The sequence below is a fragment of the Rhinolophus hipposideros genome (assembly GCF_964194185.1).
Source record: "Rhinolophus hipposideros genome assembly, chromosome: 21".
In the NCBI taxonomy this organism is placed as follows: domain Eukaryota; kingdom Metazoa; phylum Chordata; class Mammalia; order Chiroptera; family Rhinolophidae; genus Rhinolophus; species Rhinolophus hipposideros.
Window position 1 is genome coordinate 43,893,086 of NC_138067.1, and position 22,496 is coordinate 43,915,581.

The 22,496-nt window shown below is 44.0% G+C and overlaps 1 protein-coding gene across 11 annotated transcripts in view; it reads left to right on the forward strand.

Annotated features, from left to right (window-relative positions):
* The window catches only part of TRPM4 (transient receptor potential cation channel subfamily M member 4), a 35,412-nt gene extending 21,748 nt beyond the window's left edge, over positions 1 to 13,664 (forward strand). For 8 of the 11 annotated variants that reach the window (XM_081032028.1, XM_081032022.1, XM_081032021.1 and 5 more), the window contains 11 exons: positions 287 to 399; positions 760 to 837; positions 3,995 to 4,414; positions 8,644 to 8,776; positions 8,946 to 9,120; positions 9,455 to 9,632; positions 11,724 to 11,917; positions 12,146 to 12,278; positions 12,507 to 12,579; positions 12,671 to 12,776; positions 13,028 to 13,664. In XM_081032028.1, the coding sequence (XP_080888154.1) occupies positions 287 to 399; positions 760 to 837; positions 3,995 to 4,414; positions 8,644 to 8,776; positions 8,946 to 9,120; positions 9,455 to 9,632; positions 11,724 to 11,917; positions 12,146 to 12,278; positions 12,507 to 12,579; positions 12,671 to 12,776; positions 13,028 to 13,032 (1,608 nt within the window). In that variant the 3' untranslated portion in view covers positions 13,033 to 13,664. The remainder of the gene's footprint in view (positions 1 to 286; positions 400 to 759; positions 838 to 3,994; positions 4,415 to 8,643; positions 8,777 to 8,945; positions 9,121 to 9,454; positions 9,633 to 11,723; positions 11,918 to 12,145; positions 12,279 to 12,506; positions 12,580 to 12,670; positions 12,777 to 13,027) is intronic. The other 3 variants (XR_013992168.1, XR_013992169.1, XR_013992167.1) reach the window with 2 other exon arrangements.
* The last annotated feature ends 8,832 nt before the right edge of the window (positions 13,665 to 22,496 follow it).

Below are 22,496 nucleotides of genomic sequence, written 5' to 3' on the forward strand. Positions count from 1 at the left end.
GGTGAACTCATCTACGTAAAGGGCTTAGCCCAGTATCTGGCATATTGTGTTAATAAATGTTGGCTGTTTAACTCTACCAGCTAAAACTTGGGACAGTTTAACTCTACCAGCTAAAACTTGGGACAGGTAATCCTCACCTTTGACATCTTTCCCCTACCCCAATAGTTATGGTTCCCACATTGAGCACTTGCTCTGTGCTCTGGAGATGTGGCCCAATTCTTGCCTGGAATCTTTAGGAGAGGATTGCGGGGGAGATTCAGGCTCCTAATCCTCCCCACCTCCACAGTCTCTGCTGACACAGAAGTGGTGGGGGGAGATGGACAGCACCACACCCATCTGGGCCCTGGTTCTCGCCTTCTTTTGCCCTCCACTCATCTACACCAACCTCATCACCTTCAGGTCAGTCCCCTGTGGTTACATTGGCAGGAGGGGGGGTTCTCAGTTTCTCCTCCTGTTCGCTTCTGGTCACCTTTCTACTCGGTATGTCCAGTGTTTCCTTCTTTGTTCACTCTCTTTCCCTCCCCCAGACTGAGGGCATGTTCTGGGAGTTAAGCTTTTTGGGGAGGCTCTCTGTATCTGTAGGGTCAATTCCTCTGCCCTCTGTCATGGCTCTGGGGGAAGGTCCCTTTGGAGTTACTCTAGGGGGCACCACTCTGTCTCTGTGCCATGTCTCTGGGTGAAGAAGTTGGATAGCTCTTGAGAATTCCTCTCCCACTCTCTCTTCCCCCATTTCTCACTCTGTGCTTTTTGCCATGCCAGGAGGCCAGATGAGGAGTCCACACAGAAGGACCTGGCATTTGACATGGATGGGGAACTCAATGGGGAGGGGCCTGCCAGGTGAGTGAAGTACCAGGTCCGAGTGAGGTGGGGCACCCTGGGCAGCTGCAGGAGCACCAGGTACGGGGATCAAGGCCAGAGGGAAGCAGTGGGGCTTCAGTAGGTAATGGTTTCATGCATCCACTGAAGATACTGAGGAAGTTTCCCAAATGCCAAGCTCAGGACTTGGTTCAAGGTTTTCTTCTGCCACAAAGGAGTTCCTCACTGGAAATCAGTTTGCTTCATGCTACATGTACATCTCGATATAGCAAATGGAATTGGGTGGATTTGGTTCATTTAGGGATATTTCGCCTGTTTTTGTTTTTTCTGACTCCAGGACTTTTGCTCCTAATCTCTATGCCATGGTACCCATGAAAGGCATTTTCAAAATCAGGCCTAAGCAAATGAAATAGAATATTTATCAATCTTCTGATAATTCTGCAGTGTGCAGTTACTGTGGGACTTGGCTCTAACTCAGGCAGACCTGAGTTCACATCCTGAATTTGACTTTGGAAGTGACTTCACCTTTGAGCCCCAGTTTTCTTTTCTAAACAGAAGGCACATAGAAGGTTGTCTCTGTGTTAGTCAGGTTAGGTTGAGTAATGCTGCAATAATAAAACATCCGGCAACAACAAAGGTTTAGTTCTCACTTACACTCCATTTGTGGGTTGGCTGAGGCTCTACGCCACGTGATCACTTTGTGATGAGTGAGCACCTGGTAGCTGAGCTGTTGCTGGTCTTGTGGCAGAGGGAAAAGAGATGTGGTGAACCGGGTACTGGCTTTGAAAGCCTCCACACGGAAGTGACAGGTGTCACTTTTGCCTACATTTCATTGGCAAAAGCAAGTCATATAGTGAGTCTGTAGCTCCTAATTCTCCCACTGGGAGGAAACCAAAGTATTTGGTGAACAGTAATACGATATACCACAATGCCTGATGGAACTGTTGAGAAGATTAATGGAGATAGTGTATATAGAATGTATAACATAGTGCCTGGCACATAGTAAGTGCTCAATTAATGGGGATTATATATACTACTGCTATTATGAATACATCTATTATTTACTTTCTTGAATGGAGTGTGTGTGTGTGTTAAGCATCTAAATCTACGGTTATAGAGAAACAGAGGAAGCAGCCCACATTTATACCATCTTTGCAGCCCTCATTTCTACTTTAGCCCTTGCCCCCTAATATGCCAGAAATAAAAGTGTTTCTGGGAACTGTTAGGAACATGATCAGACTTCCAGAAGTAAAACCCAGTGAAACATACCATGTGAAACAAGTCAAATTTAAATATATATGTACAGATTTTTTTTTCTGAGACAATGCACAAAGAATGTAATATGTTTGTCAAGATAGAAAACTAAGAACAAAACTTGTACCACTGAAAAAGGCTTGATAGAAGGCCTCCATGTCAGGGTCAATAGTGATGTCCTTGCCTAGTGATTTCCCAACTTCTGTACTATATGAGAGTGATGATGATAGTGACAAAAGCTGATGTTATAGAACACTTACAACACTTCCAGCCATGGTGCTAAGTCCTTAGGGAAATCAGTTCATTTAATTCTCTCAACAACCCTATGCAATAGGGTCTATTATCCCCATTTTACAGATAAAATTATTGAAGCCTTAAATCACTCACCTCAGAGCATGTGACTGGTAAATGGTAGAGCTGAGATTTGAACCCAAAATCTTCTTATGCCTGAATCTGTGCTCTTAGCAAATGTGGAGAGCCACCTCCATGGAGGGCTTTGTAGAGGATAGATCCCTGGCTCCTCTCTCAGGGAAGCTTGGACATGGGCCCAGGAATCTGTGTGTAGTCTGGCTGTGGGTGATTCAAGATGGCAGTTGTTGGGATGCCACATGTTCTTATTCCCAGGACCCTGCAGAGAGTGAAATGGGAAATACAAGGGCCATACGCCTTGTCATTAGGGAGCTTGTGCTCTGGGTCTCTCACTTTCTTTAGTGTTTACTGTTCTTTCTGCTTATTTTCTTTAGAACAGCTCTACTGAGATAATTCACATACTATTCGGTTCACCCATTTAAGGTTTACAATTCAACAGTTTTTAGTATATTCACAGAGTTGTAAAGTCATCACCACAATTAATCATAAACTATTTTCATGTAGCAAGAAACTTTGTACCCATTAACAGTCACTCCCTACTGCGTTCTCCCCAAAGCCCCACACAACCACTAATCTACTTTCTGTCTCTATGGATTTGCCTGTTTTGGGCATTTTATATAAACAGAGGCATACACTATGTGATCTTTTATGACTGGCTTTGTTTATTTAGCATCATGTTTTCAAGATTTATCCCCATTGTAGCCTGTATCAGACCTTCATTGCTTTTGATTGTTGAATAATATTCCACTGTCTAGAGAAACCACATTTTATTTATCCACTCATCAGTTGATGGATATTTGGGTTTCCACTTCTGGGTTATTCTCTGCTTGGTTCATAAAGAGAGGACGCTTCTCCAAACAAGTTTGTTAGCTTTCTGAATATATTATTAGTAGTATTATTCATTTCAGCATTTCTAATTTGAGGTCAGAAATAAGAGTGAGGATGAAATTGAGACACAGGATCGGGACTTAGGTGAGAAGGGTGAGAAATATGAGTGGACCAACAAGGTCAGAATTCAGAAGCCAAATATGGCTATACAGTCAGATATGGGAAAGGAAGAGTTACAGTATAGAAAACTGGGATGGATAAGCGGATCTCAGAATCTGTGAGTCAGAGGATAATATTCAGGAACTGAGTTGTCAAATTTGGGGAGCTGAGGTGATGAAAGTGAGGGGTCAGACACCATATTTGAGTGTCAAAGGTCAGGTAGATGGTCCAAGATCAGACATAGAGTCAGACGTTGTGAAGGTGAAAGAAGAGGGACCAGGAGTCAAAAGCCAGTCAAGGGTCAGAGGTCAGTCCAGGGGTCAGTGGTCAGAAGGGTGGAGGAAGTCATAGGTGGAAGGTCAGCCTAGGAGATTTCAGAGTCCAGAGGTTATATACAGGGGTCAAAAGTCTAGGAGATGATGGACTTCAGATTTAGTTTCAGGTCAGGCAGGGTCAGAAGTCGTGAAGGTGGAGGTTATGTGAAAGGTTAGAGTTCATGATAATGATGAAGGTCAGGTTCAGAGGTCAGCTTGAACCTTCCTCCGTTTTCTCTTTCTCTCTCCCCCAGGCCAGCAGACCCCACTGAGAAGATGCCCTTGGGGGTGATGAGTCAGTCCAGCCGTGGGAGGTGCTCCCCACGTATGAGCCGCTGGCCACAGTTCTGGGGGGCACCGGTGACCGCCTTCATGGGCAATGTGGTCAGCTACCTCCTTTTCCTGCTGCTCTTCGCCCGGGTGCTGCTCATTGACTTCCAGCCCACGCCACCTGGTGCCCTGGAGCTGCTGCTGTACTTCTGGGCCTTCACCCTGCTCTGCGAGGAGTTCCGCCAAGGCCTAGGGGGTGACTGGGGCAGCCTGGCCACTGGGGGTCGCGGGCCAGGTTCCTTCCAGGCCCCGCTGCGCCACCGGTTGCACCTCTACCTCACGGATACCTGGAACCAGTGTGACTTAGTGGCCCTCACCTGCTTCCTCCTGGGCGTGGGCTGCCGGTGAGTGTCCCTGGAGCCTTGAAACCCCTGGCCCCATAGAGGCTAAAACTAGCTCCAGTTATTCTTAAAAAAACAAAAACCCCTTGTGGATTGAAAGTAAGGCATAAAGATGCCCCAGAAGCAATTTGCTCACACATGGATATCTGGCTTCAGGGATGATAGGATTAAAGTAAGAACCCCACCACCTCCGTCTCTGTTTATTCTAGATCTGGAAGCTACTGGATGTTTTTCTGAGCTCCCAAACCTGGCCCTTTTCAGCATCACAGTCCTGGCTGAGTTTAAGTTTCTTACCCTAGATAACAGGCCAGATTCTGGTCGCCACCCTCACCTCCTTCCTTCTCTACCCCCACAGCTGAAAGTCCGAAGCCCTGTCCTCCTGCCCCCTGATTCTCTGTTCTATCCATTTCTCCATCTCCATTGCAGCTTCTCCCATCTGGATCCTCGCCCCAGTCTTCTGGACTCCAGGTTCTTCTCTCCAGTGCATCTCCACAAGGGTCTTTCTACACCCACATCTGACCAGTCCCCGCCTTCTCCCGCACCCACTGGGACCCTGCCTGGTCTAGGCCCGCCCTTCTCTGCAGGGCTGTCTCCCGATTTCTTTCTCTTTTTTTCATCTACACTCCAGCCTCTCTGAAAGCTACATGCAGTTCCTTCATCACGGAGGCAAGGGCTTTGACCTTGATCCTAGATGTTTTGAATCTGTTTAATTATATTTGTGATCAGAATTTTATCAGTACTGAGAAATTCTTATCAAGGAAATATTTTCCAGTTGCTTGAGACTTCCTTGTTCAATTTTATATGTAGGGCAATTAAACTAGTTTCGATTATTTTCAGTTTCAGTTTCTGAAATTATTTCAACGTGGTTAACTATTATTTGGGTTAAGTTTTACAACATTCATGCTATTGTCTATATTGAATTTGGCCAAAATCTAGGGTCTCTCTGTGTGAATTTTACTTTGTGCCTTTTATTTCTTTATGTCCAGTGTTGCTGAGTCAAATGGCATAGATTCAGATTTCTTCAGGGAGGCTTAAATGTTGTGTCAATTATTTAGTCCATAAAAACCCTGACTGTTTCTGTTATGTCTTAGCTAATTTATAAAAAAAAACAGATTGTGAGGAATTCTCCTCAAATATTTTCTGTTGCCAAGACTGGGCTGTATAATATTAGTTCATTTCTTCCATAGTTTCTAGCTCATATTATGTGGTACCCAGAGACAGGGCACAGTGTACATCAAAACGTCCTTGGGGATAAATTGTCTTGTCTTTGGGTCTTGGCACCCTTCCTGAGACACTTCTCTCCTCTCTTTGGTCAAGCCAACTCCTATGCTTCCTTTAGGCCTCAGCTTTGCTGTCGCTGTCTCTGGAAGACTTCCTTTATCTTTCCCAGACTCAGGGTCCTGCCTTTGTGTTCCCCTAATGTCCTGAGATCACCACAAATGGTACTCTGAGTATGGCTTGTGCTGTCTCTCTCTTCAAGTCACAGCTGTCTCATCACTCAACAACTTAATGCATCTTTGAAATATAGTCTGTTGCCAAATAAGTGCAGAAATATATCCCCATTAAACTAGATTAAGCAAATGAAGAAGGACTTAGAACAGAAACCAATGATTTTCCTCAGTCTTTTCAAGAGTCCTCACTTTCTCAGCAGTTACCTCCATCAGTAGTTTGGTACACATCCTGCCTGTTCTTGTTCTATGCATTGACATAGATACACATACTTCTTTTATACACAAATGATGTTATATTTTATGTATTCTTCTGCAACTTTTTCTTTTTTTTCTACAATATGTCCTGACATTCTTTCCATATACTGTATTCCTTGAAAATGTTGCATCAGTTTCCAGAAGAAGGGGTTTTAGCCATTGTTGGGTAAAGATCAGACAAGACAGACATCTCCTTGCCAGAATTTAATGAATGAATGAATTCTTTTCAAAAGGCAGTGAGACAAAAATTCTGAACTTCAAAATTAGGCCAAAAGTCTGTCCACAAAGTCTTTTTCATTTTCCACTCAAGATAACACGAAGTTATAATCAGATACTAGCTACTCTGGGTGCAGTACTCTGCTTTTTCTTTATTTTTTTCTTTTTTATAAAGTCCTAGTCGTTGGGACACTACTCCTTTTGAGGAGAGCAGACAAAGAACTTTGTGGACACAACCTAGTGACTATTTACAATGGAGGAAGGGACCTGACACCACTTTTTATAATCTGGATGGTTGACATCAATATCCCCTGCTCTTTTCTCAGTTGACCCACTGAGAGGCATGTGCTTCTTCCATGTTGTGTTAGAAATGCTACCAAGTAATATGACATGAATAACTTATTCCAACATCAAGATAGGAGAGTTTTGCAGAACACTATGCTTCTCTTTATTTCTTGTATTTGTATAAGGTATCTTTTGAGGTAATAGGGTTAAGGCCATGTGCTACCATGCTCCATGAATACCAGTGGTGTTTTAGACATTTTGTCAAGCTCACCGTTTTCTAGGGATAGGAAGAATTATTGCATGGAGAAAAAAAGTCCAAAGATCTCGGCTTACAACAGAGAAATTTCCAGTGATCTCCACAATTGCATGGATGAATCATTTTGTTTTGCCAATCCCTTCCAGATGGACATTTGGTTGTTTCCAATTTTTTTATTATTTCAAAGTAATAAAAGTTTACATCCTAGGTTTAAACTTTGTTGGTTGAAGGGTATGTTCTTAACGCCGATAGATTTCCTTGTAAAATAGCTTCACCCATTTACAAGCCCACCATCAGGCTAAGAGAGTGCCCCCTTGAGGATATGCTTGACAATACCTGATGTTTTCAATCTTTAAAATTTTATAGCTCAGTTTAACTTTTACATTTTTTTTTGCCAACCTGATGGACAAAAATGACCTCTCCTTTTAAAATTTATGCATCCCAGACTACTAGTTAAGTTGGACATCTTTTCATAGTTAATAGCCACATGCACTTCTGTTAGTTGTCTTTTCATAACCTTTGCTCCTACTTTTAAAAATTTATTATGTTCATTGATCTCTTGTATATGTGTATTTTTTTGGTAAGTGCTCTCCTTAAACTCTGGACCCTAATCACTGGTAGTTTTGTTCTAAGTATCTTTTCACAGTCTGCAGCTTGTCTTTTTACTTTTGTATGTTATCTTAGACATTCTTTTATTCTGTAACTTTTCATTCTGAAATAACCCAAAACTTATTAAAATGTTGCAAAAACAGTACAAAGAATTCCTGTACACCTTCCAAACAGATCCTCCAAATGTTAACACCTGGCATTATCAAAACCAGGAAATCTTAATCTAATTTCACCAATTGTCCCACTGATGTCCTCTTGCTGGTCGAGGATCCCGCGTTGCCTTTCATTTTCACATCTCCTAATCTTCTCCAATCTGGGGCAGTTCTTCAGTCCTTCTTTAGTTTTTATGACCTTAACACTTTTGAACAGTCCAGGCCAGGTATTTTGTAGAATTTGCCCCATTTGGTTTGTCTGATGTTCCCTCATAATCAGATTTAGATTATGCATTTTTGGCAGAACTTTTTACCTTTCTCTGTCCATTATATTTACATTATCTTTTGATGCACAGAAAAATTATATTTCAAAGCAGTCAAATTCATCAATCTTTTCCTTTATTGTGATTCTGTATCCTGTAGATAAGACTTTTTTTCTTATATGACATCTTATCCTATCTGAACTTCATGAAGAAATTCCTTATTTTCTTTTTAAAATTTTAATGTTGTGCCATTACTCTAGGTTTTAAATCCATCCAGAGTTTAAGTACATAATAATGCAAAATAGGGGTATAATTTTTATCTTCTCCAGAGAGATTGCTGATGTGATTGGCCATTAAGCCTTCCTCTGTGAATTGTGCTTTGGCCTTTATCCTCTTTTCGGTTAGGTTATTTGTCTTCTAATTACTAGTTTGCTAGAACTCTATGTTTTGCCTTTTATAGGTTGGACAAATACTCCAACAGATTTTCCAACATGATTATTACAGGGACCTCCCAACGTTTTGCTAAGACCATTGTGCATGCAGCCATTATTTAATGGGTACCAACGCCCTGCCGGGCCCAGATGGCACTGTGAAATCTGAATACTCCTCGGGTGAATTGGAGGGTCCAGGTTCTGACCCTGGGGAGGCCACAGCCTCATCTGAAGCCTGGTGCTCGGAAGATGTGGGTTTTACTTTGCACTCTGTGATCTTTGAGCGAACCTTGTCGTGTTTCCCCACATCCCAGGCTGACTCCGGGTCTATATGAACTAGGCCGCACTGTCTTCTGCCTCGACTTCATGGTCTTCACGCTGCGCCTGTTGCACATCTTCACGGTCAACAAACAGTTGGGACCCAAGATCGTCATCGTGAACAAGATGGTGAGGGGGGCGAGGCCTGAGTGGGTGGGGCCAGAGAAGGGAAGGGGCGGGTCAGGGAGGTGTGGACTCAGGTGGTCAGTCAAGGAAGGAGGTGGGGCTTTGGAGGAAGGGGCGTGGTGAGAGCTGGGAAAGGCAGGGCCAAATTTGGTCTCATTTTCCTGTCCGGCAGATGAAGGATGTATTCTTCTTTCTCTTCTTCCTTGGCGTGTGGCTGGTTGCCTACGGGGTGGCCACGGAGGGGCTCCTTAGGCCCCAGGATCAGGATCTCCCGAAAATCCTGCGCCGCGTCTTCTACCGGCCCTACCTGCAGATCTTTGGGCAAATCCCTCAGGAGGACATGGACGGTAAGGAGGAGTGAAGGCTTAACACCCTCCTTCTGAGTCCCTCCTCCCTGTCCTCCATCTCTGGGTCTCTGTACCTTTCTCTCTAAGTCTCTGTCTCTGTTTCTCTGGGTGTTTGAACAGGCACCCGACCCTTTCATCCCTATGGGACTCTGTCCTCTCCTCTCTGTGTGTCTCTGTCCCCTGTCTCTGGGTCTCTGACCTCTCCTGTGTCTCTTTGGGTCTCTTTCCCCATCATTTTCTGGGATTATGCCTCCCTCTCTTTGGGTCTCTGCTCCCCCATGCCCCTCTGGATCAATGTCTTTCTGGCCCCATTTCTGAGTGTCTCCCTTCACAGTGGCCCTCATGGAGCATGTCAACTGTTCATCGGAGCTGGGCTCCTGGGCGCGCCCATCCGGGCCCCAGGCGGGCTCCTGCGTCTCACTCTATGCCAACTGGCTGGTGGTGCTCCTCCTCGTCATCTTCCTGCTCGTGGCCAACATCGTGCTGGTCAATCTGCTCATTGCCATGTTCAGGTGAGGCCCTCTCTGATCTGATGTCCCCCAGCATGACCCTTGACAGTAGCATGACTCTTGATCCCAGCCTGACCCTTGACCCCAGCATGATTCTTGATCGCAGCCTAATCAATTCTATCTTTAATTCCTGGACTCTGACTCAAATCCAGAGCTGGCTTGTCCCCAGACCTAGCTAGACTCTGCTCTGACTTAGACTTTGGACTCTGATCCTCTCCCTTGAGCCCAGGCTGAATGTTTAAAAACTTTTTTTATTGTGGCAAAATACATATAACATAAAATTTGCCATTTTTGCCATTTTAAGTGTATAATTCCGTGGCATTAATTACATTCATAATGTTATACAACCATCAACAGTATTTCCAAAACATTTTCATCACTGCAAACAGAAAGTGTGTGCCCATTAAGCAAGCAATAACTCCCCATTTTCCCCTTTGTTCTTTTTCAAGATTGTTTTGGCTATTCAGGGCCTCTTGCAATTTCATATAAATTTGAGGATTGGCTTTTCCATTTCTACAAAAAACGCTGTTGGAATTTAGATAGGGATTGCAATTAAATTTGTAGATTGCTCTGGGTAGTACTGACATTTTGACAATGTTGTCTTCACATTCATGAACACAGGATGTCTTTCCATTTATTTAGATGCTGTTTTACATTTCTTTCAGCATTGTTTTGTAATTTTCAGTATACAAATCTCTCACCTGCTTGGTTAAGTTTATTCCTAGGTGCTTTATTCTTTTAGAGTCTATTGTAAATGGAATTGCTTTCTTAATTTCCTTTTCGGGTTATTCATTGCAGGTGTATAGAAACACAATTGATTTTTGTTGATCCTGCAACTTTGCTGAATTCACTTATTAGCTCTAGCTTCCTTGTGATTCTCTGGGATTTTCTCTATATAGGATCATGTCATGTGTGAAAAGAGATAATTTAACTTCATTTCCATTTTGGATGCCTTTTGTCTTTTTCTTGTCTAATTGCTCTGGTTAGAATTTTCAGTAGTGATGAGTAGCAGGGTTGAAAGTGGGCGTCCTTGTCTTGTCCCTGATCTTAGGAGAAAGCTTTTAGTTTTTCTTCATTGAATGTGATGTCAGCTCTGGGTTTTTCATAAGTACCTTTATCATGTGGAGGAAGTTTTCTTTTCTTACTTTTACTTTTCTGAGATGTTTTGTGTGTTTGTTTTTTAATCATGAAAGGGTGTTGGGTTTTTTCAGCTGTGTCTTTGTGTCGATTGAGATGGTCATGTTTTTGTTTTATTCCTTTGTTCTGTTAACATAGTGTATTGCATTGGTTGGTTTTGTATGTTGAACCACCCTTGCATTCCTGGGATAAATCCCACCTCGTCATGGTGTACAATCCTTTTAATGTGCTGCTGAATTGGGTTTGCTAGTATTTTGTTGAGGATTTTTGCATGTATATTCATAAAGGAGATTGATCTGTAATTTTCTTTTCTTGGGATATTGATATGGTAATGCTGGCCTCATACAATAAGTCAGAAAGTGTTCTCTCCCGTTCAGTTTTTTGGAAGAGTTTGAGAAGTATTGGTGTTAGTTCCTTTTAAGATATATGGTAGAATTCACCAGTGAAGCCATCTGGTCTTAGGCTTTTTGTTGTTTTTTGGGGACATTTTTGATTAGTGATCTCTTTACTTCTTATAGGTCTTTTGAGATTTTCTGTATCTTCTTGAGTCAGTTTAGGGAATTTGTGTTTCTAGGAATTTTTCCATTTCATCTAAGTTATCTATTTTGTTGACATACACTTGATCCTAGTATTCTCTTATAATCCTTTTTATTTCCGTAGAGCTGGCAGTAACTCATTTTTGGTAGTCCCCATTTTTGCTTCTGATTTTAGTTATTTGTGTCCAGGCTGACTTTTGAACCTGTCTCCAACCTCTACCCTAATTCAGGACACCATCTCCAACTTGATCTCTGATATCTGACCTTTGGCCCTCCTAACCTAACTGCTCATTGTACCCCTGACTTTATTGATCCTGACATCTGCCTGCTGCCTTGGCCTTCAAACATACTGCCTGACTTTTAATCTTGATCCACCAACCCTGGCTGGGTTTTGACCTCTGGTGACCTCTGGTCCCCACAGCTACACCTTTGGCAAAGTACAGGGCAACAGCGACCTCTATTGGAAGGCGCAGCGCTACAGCCTCATCCGGGAATTTCACTCTAGGCCTGTGCTGGCCCCACCCCTCATCATCATCTCGCACGTGTGCCTTCTCATCCGGGGATTGAGCAAGCGCAGGGCTCGCTCGCCGTCTTCCCCGGGCAACCAGCATTTTCGTGAGAGCGGGTTTTGGTCGAAAACACAAGGAGCAGGACCTGGAGAGAAGGAAGAGCAGGATAGGCTGGGGAGGATGCCCGGAAGCCTTAGTGGGCAGGGCTTAGGCTGTCAGGGGGCGTGGTCTGGGAGAGTGCCCTCAGGGTTTTGGGTGGGGAGGCCGGGTCTGGTAGAGGGCGTGGCCCGAGGAGAGACAGGCCCTTTGACTCTGTCCTGATCTTGTCCTTCAGGGGTCCACCTCCCTAAGGAAACTGAGAGGGAGCTGTTGACGTGGGAGTCGGTGCGGAAGGAGAATTTCCTGCTGGCGCGCGCGAGGGACAAGCGGGAAAGCGACTCGGAGCGTCTGAAGCGCACTTCGCAGAAGTGAGGGCAGGGCCTGGCCTGGGGTGGGGTTTTTAGCCTCAGGGGTGCATCCTGTGTCAAAGACTGGGCGGAGAATGGGCGGGGCTTGCAAAGCATTGGACTAGAGGCGGAGTCTGGGGCTGGGATCCTGGAATGCTAGGGAGGAAGGCGGAGCTCCAGGGGCGGGGCTCCCGAGGGAGGTGCGGCTGCTGGGCTGCTGGCACCGCCCTGAAAGCCCTGGGTGCCCAGGGTGGACACGGCGTTGAAGCAGATAAGACAGATACGCGAGTACGAGCAGCGTCTGAAAGGACTGGAGCAAGAGGTGAGGACCCTGGGCTGGGCTGGGAGGCGTGGCTGGGTGGGGGACAACGGGGGTTTACATCTGATCCCTTGATGTCCCCCCTGCTCTCCAGGTCCAGCACTGTAGCCGTGTCCTGGGCTGGGTGGCCGAAGCCCTGAGCCGTTCGGCGTTGCTTCCCCCAGGGGTCTCCCCACCCCCAACACATCCTGGGCCCAAAGGTCAGTGTGTGGGGGTCTACCTGTGTTTATTTCCGGCCTCTGTCACTATTTACTTCTGTGTCTCAGCTTTCCAGGTCTCTGTTCCCATATCACCGTTTTTCTTTTTGCTGCCCTTTTTTTGTCCCTGGTTCACTCCCTTGGTCTCCTTTGGGCTTTTCATGGATGGGTCTTTGTCCTCCTTTTTGCCTGTGTTCCATTTTTTCTGTCCTCCTCTTTATGCCCACCTGTTCCGTCTTCTCTCTTTCCTACAGACTGAGCCCTGCTGATGGACTGCAAGGAGTAATCCCCATGGGGAGTTTTTGCTCCCAGAGTAAGACCTAACTGGTCCTGAACCCCTGCACCTACCTGGTGGCCTTGTCCTTGAGGTGAGCCCCATTCCATGGGCTACCACCTACCTGGGCTGCTGCATATCGGGATCACCGCAGGGAGTGTCATCCATGCTAACCACAGAAGGGCCAGCCCCTCCCAGAATCAGCTCCACTCCAGGAGGATCAGCCTCTAGAACCACAGCCCGCTGTGCGGGAGAAGGCAACAGGGTCCTGGGGTACCGGGACCACAGAGTCCACTCGCTGCTCCCCACACTGGGGAAATAAAGCCATTTGACAGGAGTAGGGTCTGGATGCTTGATTCTTGGGGAACTGATGGGTGTTTAGATCCTTTTGGGAGGGGGGCTGGAGCTGGGGAGTGGGTTTGGGGTCCTTCATTGGTTTGCTACTGTATTTCAGATATCTTGGGGTCTGATTCCTCCTTTCGGCCCCACTATTCCTGTCTGACTCAGGCCCAGCCCCTCTTGTCTGCACTGTTTTGAGGGCTCTCACTTCAGTGAGACAAGAATCCCAACCATCTGTATCCCCCTAGTTCCTACATTACAGTGGAAAAAGAACTCAGTGATAAAAGCAAATTATTTCTTGGAGTGAGGATGGGTGGGCGCTGTGTACATCTGCTTTGGCAACAGGGGAACACGTGATGCAAATTTGAATAGATAACTGCATATGTGTCTTTAAAAAGTCTAATTAGTGGAAAATTACAGGCCATGCATGCATGGAATTGAAGCAAATATGCATCATTATATATGCAGTTTAACTAAACAACCCATAACAAACTAAACTGGTAATGACAATATATGCAGTTTAACTAAACAACCCATAACAAACTAAACTGGTAATGACAAGGCTGAACTGACAGCAATTATTAGTTAAATAGCAAAAGCCACCAACAACCAACACATCCAAAAATCAAAACCAAAACATCCTTTCCCCAATTTGGAGGACATCCAACTATCTGCCACTTTGGGTACAGAGTAGCTTTGAAACATTGCCAAGTGTTGTGTAGCAACCAGATTTCTCTGGAAGGTGCTGAATTAGTTCTCACTAACCCAAATAATAATAACGGTAATGGCAATGGTGGCAATAACAATGACGACGATGACAACAGCTGACACACAGTCTGGCATTGGGTTAAATGCTTCACACGCAGTGAAAATATGGCGTATATGACAACCGTATAAAATAAGTACTGATGTCTCCATTTTGCAGATAGGAAAATTGAGGCATAGATAAGTGACTCACATGAGGTCACGTAACTAGAAGTGGCCAAGTTTGATAAGAAATCTGGGCAGTCTGCATCCAAAGCACTAATTTGTATTTGGAAATGTCAACAGCTACAAAGCCCTAGGAATTTACTCAGCATGCTAGTTTGTCCTTCTATATTTTGTTGTGTGATGCTGGGGCTGTGACTCCGCAAGCATTTCAGCTTTGCCAGCTGACTTCCTATTAGGCTCTGCCTAAAGGGGGCGCTAGAGGGAGACCCGTGACGGGAGGTGGAGGAAGAGGGGACTTACTCCTTTATATTCGCTTCGGGTTCCTGAGCCTGGCCCCAGAACAGAGCTTCCTGTGACAGCAGGAGTCGGTAGCTGCTTTGACCTTTCTCCCCCTAGCTCCCAGAACCAGTTTTGTTGTATGCCCAGTCATACCAGCTCCATACAGGCAGCCCTCTTTTCTAGTCTGGGTTTCAGTTCCACAGGGGCACTGCTCCAAGAGTTTAAGTTCTGCTAACTAATCTCTTAACCTTTGTCTCCCCAATCCCAGGGATGATATCTTCCTGCAGTTACTATTTCTGTGCTATCTCTCTGCTTCTTTCTACTCCTTTCCCCATTTTCCGAGTTCCTTGTATTTATTTCTGTTAAAATATGTATATAATAGGAAAACTCACATCTGGTGAATAGAAATCTGACATGAGTCATCAAAGTAGAGAATGACAACCTCTCACTTCATTTCCACACATAAACCAATTTGGAAACCAAAGGTCCCTTAATTGAAGGGGAGGCTGGGGACTCTTGAGGAATTACCCTACAATATTGCTATAAGTTTATATTTTAAATCATCCCTGCTTGTATATTTTCCCTCCATGAACTTATTTCACTTCATCGCATAGCCGTAGTGGTGAGTACCCTGATCCCTTTGCATGACAGTTGGTGACCACAAAGGAAAATTCTCCACCTGTCCTGGTGCCGTGTTTTGGGAAGCCACACAGAGTTTCACTGGGTCATTACGAAGGTGGAAGACAGTCCCTCTTATGAGTGATGACAGGCCACCAGCAAGGCCAGTGACTGAGTGTCCATTAACCAAGAGCGGGCTGCATAGCCATGATATGCTCGTCTTGGGTCCTCTGGACGGGCTGCTGAGGATGTGGGGTGGCTGTGACATCCACTAGCTTGGGATCCAGCAAGGACCCCCAAGATGTCTGCTCCAGATCTCAGATGTGGGGCAGGGGACTGACCATCAATAGAAGAATATGTAAGTTATGAAAACTGCAAGCTAGCAGGTCATTTGAAAGAGAGGTGCATTTTGTACAAAAAGAAAACTCCAGATAGAGGTTGCAGGTCGTCAGAGAGAAGGAGGTGGGAGGGTGGATTGAGGACTCAGGAATGCCCATGCTTTGTGACGAAATGCTAAGGAACTGATAAGTTAAAAGGACAGGTGGGCCTGGAGGAGATGGAGCTATCAATGCTGCTCAAAGCTGCAACTAAAGCCTAAAATGGGGGTGGCCGGGCAGCTCAGTTGGTTGGAGCGTGGTGCTAATAGCACCATGATTGCCAGTTCGATCCCCACATGGGCCGCTGTGAGCTGTGCCCTCCTTAAAAACAAAACAAAACAAAAAACCTAACATGGATTTGGTTGCTCCCTGTGCAGTAAACAGACAAAGCAAGGGGGCTGACACTCGAACCCAGATTGGATTTGAGAGAACTGTGGGTGTTGGACATATGTTGTTGTTTCTTTTGGGTAAATACCTACGATTAGAATGGCTGGGTTGTATAATAAGTAAGTGTGTAACTTTACATAAAGTTATATGTATAACTTTATATGTGAAACTGCCCAACTGTTTTCCTAAGTGGTTGCACCATTTGCATTTTGCATGTCCAGCAGTGCATGGAGAGTGCCAGTTTCTTTGTATCCTTTCTAGCACTTGCTATTATCAGTGTGTTTTTTTAAAGATTTTTATTAAAAATATAGTTAACATATAACATTATATTAGTTTCAGAGGTATACCATAGTTATTCAACATTTATATACCTAAAGAAGTGATCATCATAAGTCCAGCAACCATCTGACACCATACATAACTATCACAATATTATTGACTATATTTCCTATGCTGTACATTACATTCTCATGACTTATTTTTTTATACCTAGAAATTTGGACGTCTTATTGCCCTTCACAGATTCCTCCCCTTTTTAATTTTTCAGTTACAGTTGACATTCAATATTATTTTATATTAATTTCAGGTGTTCCCCCTATGGTTAGACACTTATATAATTTAAGAAGTGATCCCCCTAACTAGTTTAGTATCCACCTGGCACTATACAGTTATTATCATATTGTTGACTATATCCCCTATGCTTTACATCCCTATGATTATTTTGTAACTACCAATTTGTACTTCTTAATCGCTTCAAGACCTTTTCCATCTGGCCCCCCAACCCCCTTCCATCTATCACCCCGATAAATCTAATATCCATCTGATACCACACATAGTTATTACAATATTATTGACTATAATCCCTATGCTACATCCCATGACTACTTTGTAACAACCAATTTGTACTTCTTAATCCCTTCCTGTTTTTCACCTGTCCCCTCAATCCCCCTCCCATCTGGCAACCATCAAAATGTTCTATATATCTGTGAGTCTGTTTCTGTTTTGTTTATTTTGTTCTTCAGATTCCACATAAAAGTGAAATCACACCACATCTGTCTTTCACTATCTGACGTCATTCAGCACAAAACCCTTCAGGTCCATCCATGCCACTGCAGACGGCAAAAACCCATTCTCTTCTTTGGCTGAGCAATATTCCACTATATATATGTACCACCTCCTCTTTATCCATTCTTCCATCATCAGACACCCAGGCTGCCTCCACATCTTGGCCATTGTAAACAATCCTGCAATGAACATATGGATGCACACGTCCCCTCGAAGTAGCAGTTTGGGTTTCTTCAGATAAATACGCTGAAGAGGGGTTACTGGGTCCTCCTTTGTCTCATTATAGCCTTTGTTTTAAAGTCTATTTTGTCTGGTATAAGTATTGCTACTCCAGTTTTTGTTTATTTGTTTGTTTCTATTTTCATGAAATAACTTTTTCCATCCCTTTACTTTCAGTCTCTGTGTGTTTTTCAATCTGAAGTGAGTCTCCTGTAGGCAGCATATGTAAGGGTTTTGTTTTCTTATCCATTCAGCCACCCTATGTTTTTGATTGGAGCATTTAATCCACTTACATTGAAAGCAATTGTTGATAGATATGTAGTTATTGCCACTTTATTATCCATCTTTTTTATATATTTTTTTCCATCTTAAGTCCCTCTAACATTCCTTGTAATACTGATTTACTGGGGATGAGCTCCTTTAGCTTTTTCTTAACTGGAAAGCTCTTGATCTGTCCTTCTATTTTAAATGATAGCCTTGCTGGGTAGAGTAGTCGTGGTTGTAGGTCCTTTTTTTTCATCACTTTGAATATTTCGTGACAATCCCTTGTGGCCTGCAAAGTTCCTGATGAGAAATCAGCTAATAGTCTTATGGGAACTCCCTTATAAGTTACTAGTTGCTTTTCTCTTGCTGCTTTTAGGATTCTCTCTTTGTCTTTAACCTTTGCCATTTTAATGATAATGTGTCTTGATGTGGGCCTATTTGGGTTCATCCTGTTTGGGACTCTGTGCTTCCTGGTCTTGTATGTCTAGTTCCTTCACTAGGTTAGGAAAATTTTCAGTCATTATTTCTTCAAATAGATTCTCAATCCCTTGCTTTGTGTCTTCTTCTGGTGTCCCTATGATGTGAATGTTGTTATGCTTACTGTTGTCCCAGAGGTCTCTTAAACTTTATTTATTTATTTATTTTCTTTTTGCTATTCTGATTGGGTGGTTTCTGCTACCTTGTCCTCCGAATTGCTGATTCAATCCTCTGCTTCATCTAGTCTGCTGGTGATTCCTTCTAGTGCATTCTTTATTTCAGTTATTGTATACTTCACTTCTGACTGGTTATTCCCCACCCCCTTTTTATGCCCCCCCACTCCAGTTCAAGCTGTTGTTTCTCAGTCTAATTGTGTAAGACACAGCTCCCTGGCCCATGCTGGTATTATGAGCCTTGCCCTCCCCCTGGCTGAGGCAGGCGGTTGCCAGTCATTGGTCGGCCACTCACAGCAGCTCATGGCAGCTCTCACTGGCTGCCAGCCACTCACGCTGGCCACCGGCTGCTCCTGGCAGCACACAGCAGCTCATGGCAACTCACACTGGCTGCCAGCCACTCACGTTGGCTGCTGGCCACTCACAGTGGCACACAGTAGCCCGTGGCAGCACTCAGCAGTCTGTAGCAGCACTCGGCAGCACTCAGCAGCCCGTGGCAGCCCGTGGCAGCCAACCGCAGCTCACTCCAACTTCCAGCTGCTCACGGCAGCCCAGCTCCAGGGAGAGCTGTTGTTCACAATCTTAGCTGTAGAGGGTGCAGCTAATGGCCTATGTGGGAATCGAACCGGCGACCTCGGCGTTAGGAGCACAGCGCTCCAACCACCTGAGCCACCGGGCCAGCCCCCTGACAGGTTATTTTTTAATGATTTCTATGTCTTTTTTTATGTTTGTTATCTCTTTATTGAAGTTCTGAGTTCCTTGAGCATCCATATAACTTTTTTTTTTTTTTAACTTTGTTTCCGGTAGGTTGCTTCCTCCATTTTGTTTAGTTCTTTTTCTGGAGTTTTCTCCTGTTCTTTCATTTGGGATGTATTTAATTCTTTCCTCATTTTGGCTGCCTCCCTGTGTTTGTTTCTATGTATTAGGTAGTGCTGTTATGTCTCCCAGTATTGCCAGGTGGCCTTATGTAACAGGGGTCCTGTGGGGCCCAGTGGCACAATCTGCCTGGTCACCTGAACTGGATGCTGTAAGAGTGTCCTTTGTGTGGGTTGTGTGTGCCTTCTCGTTATAGTTGAGCCTTAATTGCTGTTGCCATCTCAGTGGGTGTTATTCACCCTCAGGCTGACTGGCTGTGGGGTTTGGCCACCTCTGCAGCTTGTGGGCTACTGTGCGGGGTCAACCATACAGAGCGCGATTTGCCCCAGCAGGATCTGGTGCCTGTTGAGACCTCCCTTTGCGTGTGACACTTGTGGGGCTAATTGGGTGGTACTCTGCTGTGGTCTGAAGCCAACTTCCAAGTACAAGATCAGACAATTAAGTTCATGAACTCGTCCTAGAAAAAGTGCTACCTACCTTATTGAATATCACTATGGTCACCTTCGAAGTACTCCCCTTGGAAAGCTATGCACCGATGCCAGCATCTAGTCCACCCTTCAAAGCAATTTTGGAATTCTTTTTCTGGAATGGCCATCAGAGCTGTCATCGTATTACCCTTGATGTCCTGAATGTCATCAAAATGTCTGCTTTTCAATATTTCCTTTATCTTCAGGTAAAGAAAGAAGTCATTGGGGTCCAGATCAGGTGAGTAGGGAGGGTGTTCCAATACAGTTATTTGTTTACTGGCTAAAAACTTCCTCACAGAGAGTGTCATGTGAACTGGTGCATTGTTGTGATGCAAGAGCTATGAATTATTGGCAAAAAAGTTCAAGTCATCTCACTTTTTCACACAGCATTTTCAGCACTTCCAAATAGTAAACTTAGTTAACTGTTTGTTCAATTGGTACAAATTCATGATGAATAATCCCTCTGATATCAAAAAAGGTTAGCAACATTATTGCAACAAATTCGCAAATTTAATTGTCAGACCTTCATATGTTGGTTCTGGGACCTCTTGGGAGGGGCTCTGGCTGCTTAGGAGGGGCCCTGGTCACTCACTCCCTGTGACTGGCCGGGGCAACGTGGTAGGATCTACAAAGTGACCTGCAGTTGGTTGCTACCTGGGAGATGCGTGGAAGAGGCCATGCTGTGAACCAAGGATGGCTACGACCAGTATCAGGTCCACAAAAAAGACAGGACCCTCTGAGGACTGCTGCCACCTACCGGCTCCCATAAGGTTCAGCCTCTGATAAAGCCTCCTGCGGTTCACAAGTTGAGTGAAGAGTCGCAATGAGTCAGCAGGGTGGACCAGTAGAGCTCACCAGACCAATCAGATTCAGATTTAGCCTATGGGAGCAGGCTCAACACAGGAAAGATGGCGCCTGCCTGCCGTCCGCTTAGGAGAATGGCCCCACTCAGGGAAAGTGGGAACTGTCTCTCCAGTTCTTTCTCAACCTGAAGTTACACAACTCAGTCTCTCGCCATATGTCTCCAATGCCCCCAGAGTCACCATCCCTCCGCAGGAGCCCAGGTGAGTGCTTGCGCAGGCCCTTTAAGGTGATGTCTGTGTTTCCCCGCAATCTTCGGTCCTATCCGGATGGTCGGAATCCCCACTGTTTTTCACAGCCAGAAGCTGTGGGGCCTTCTCTTCCTGGCACCAGTACTCTGGGATGGGGAGCCAGGTGTGGGGGGTTGGGGTCTCTCAGTCCTTCATGGGGAACTTCTAGCTGAGATATCTCTCCCAATTTTCAACCACCACAGGTGGATGTGGGACCAGCCCATTTCGTGTCTCTGCCTGTCCTACCAATCTCGACATGGCTTTTTTATATCCTTTGTGGAGACAGAGTCCCAGAGAGCAGTTTACAGGCTCTCAGCCTCATGTGGAAAGGTGCTGGTTCATTTTTTGATGGCCATTAGTCGTAATCAGATGGCCATCTGCTGTGGCTAAGTGGCCATCGGCTGTTACCGTTTAGCTATTAGCCACTAATATAAATTCCATGGCTGAGCTAGCAAGCACGGATTGCAGCTAGCAGATGGGGGTTGGTTGGTTGGTTGGTTGGTTGGCAGAGAAGCAGATGGCAAATTGCGGATTGTGTGGCTCCTGCTTCTTGTGTCTCCAACCCAGCTGCCAGTGAGAAATAGTGATACGAACCCTCTATCCATGGCTCCGTTGGTGTTCCTTTTTGGTCTCACCATATCTTGTGTTCTTGTGTGGGGAGTGGGACCAGAGTCCCTACATGACACCTTAGTTATAAATCTTCCATTCAGCAAGACTTCAGATGGTTCTCCCAGTTGACTGTTCTATAATTAGTTGTAACTTTGATGTGTTCAGGGGATGAGGCCAGCCCAGTGTTTATCTACTCCGCCATCTTGGAGCAAGGTTTTCAATTGGCCATTCTAATAGGTTTGTAGTGGTTTCTCATTTTGGTTTTAATTTGCATTTCCCTAATGATTAATGATGTCGGACATCTCAAGTGCTTATTGCCACCTGTATAGCTTCTTTGGTGAAGTGTCAGTTCAAATCTTTTACCCATTTAAAAAATGAGTTATTTGTTTTCTTATCAGTGAAATGTAAAATTTAATATATTCTTGATACTCCTTTATTATATATGTGTTTTGCAAATATTTTCTCTCATATGTTGCTTACCTTTTTATTTTATTAATAGTGTCTTTTGGAGAGCAGGGTTTTTAAATTAACAATAAAGTTTTATCAACATTTTCTTTCATACTTTTGTTGTCCTATCTGAGAAATCTTTGACCAACCCAAGGTCACAAAGAATTTTCTCCTTGAAGTTTTATAGTTTTAAGTCTGCAATCAATTTTGAGTTCATTTTTCTAGAGAGAGTAATGTTAGAGTCAAGGTTATTTTTTTGGTTATTTAATTGGTTGAAAAGACTTTTTTCCATTGAATTATCTTAGCACTTTTGCTGAAAATTAATTGACCATATATGTGTGGGTCCTCTATTCTGTTCAATACATCTAATATATTTGTCTGCTCAACAATACCATACTGTTTTGATTACTGTAGCTTTATACTAAATCTTGAAATCAGGTAGTATAAGTCCTCCAACTTTTTCTCTTTTCAAAATTGTTTTAATTATTCTAATTCCTTGGATTTTTAATATAAATTTTGGAATTGGATTGTCAATTTCTCCAAACAGCCTTCTGAGATTTTGTTTGGGATTGTGTTGGATCTACTTGAAGCAATTGGCATTTTAATGGTATTGCATCTTCTGATCCATGAACATTGTACAGCTCTTAATTTAGTTAGATCTTTGACTTCTGTCATGAATGTTTGTGATTTTCAGTACACAGATCTTGCACATATTTTGTTAGATGTATTCCTATATACATTATACCATTGTATATGATACTGTTAAATTTTTTTTAATTGTTTATTGCTAATATATAGAAATACTGCTGATTTTTTTGTATATTGATCTAT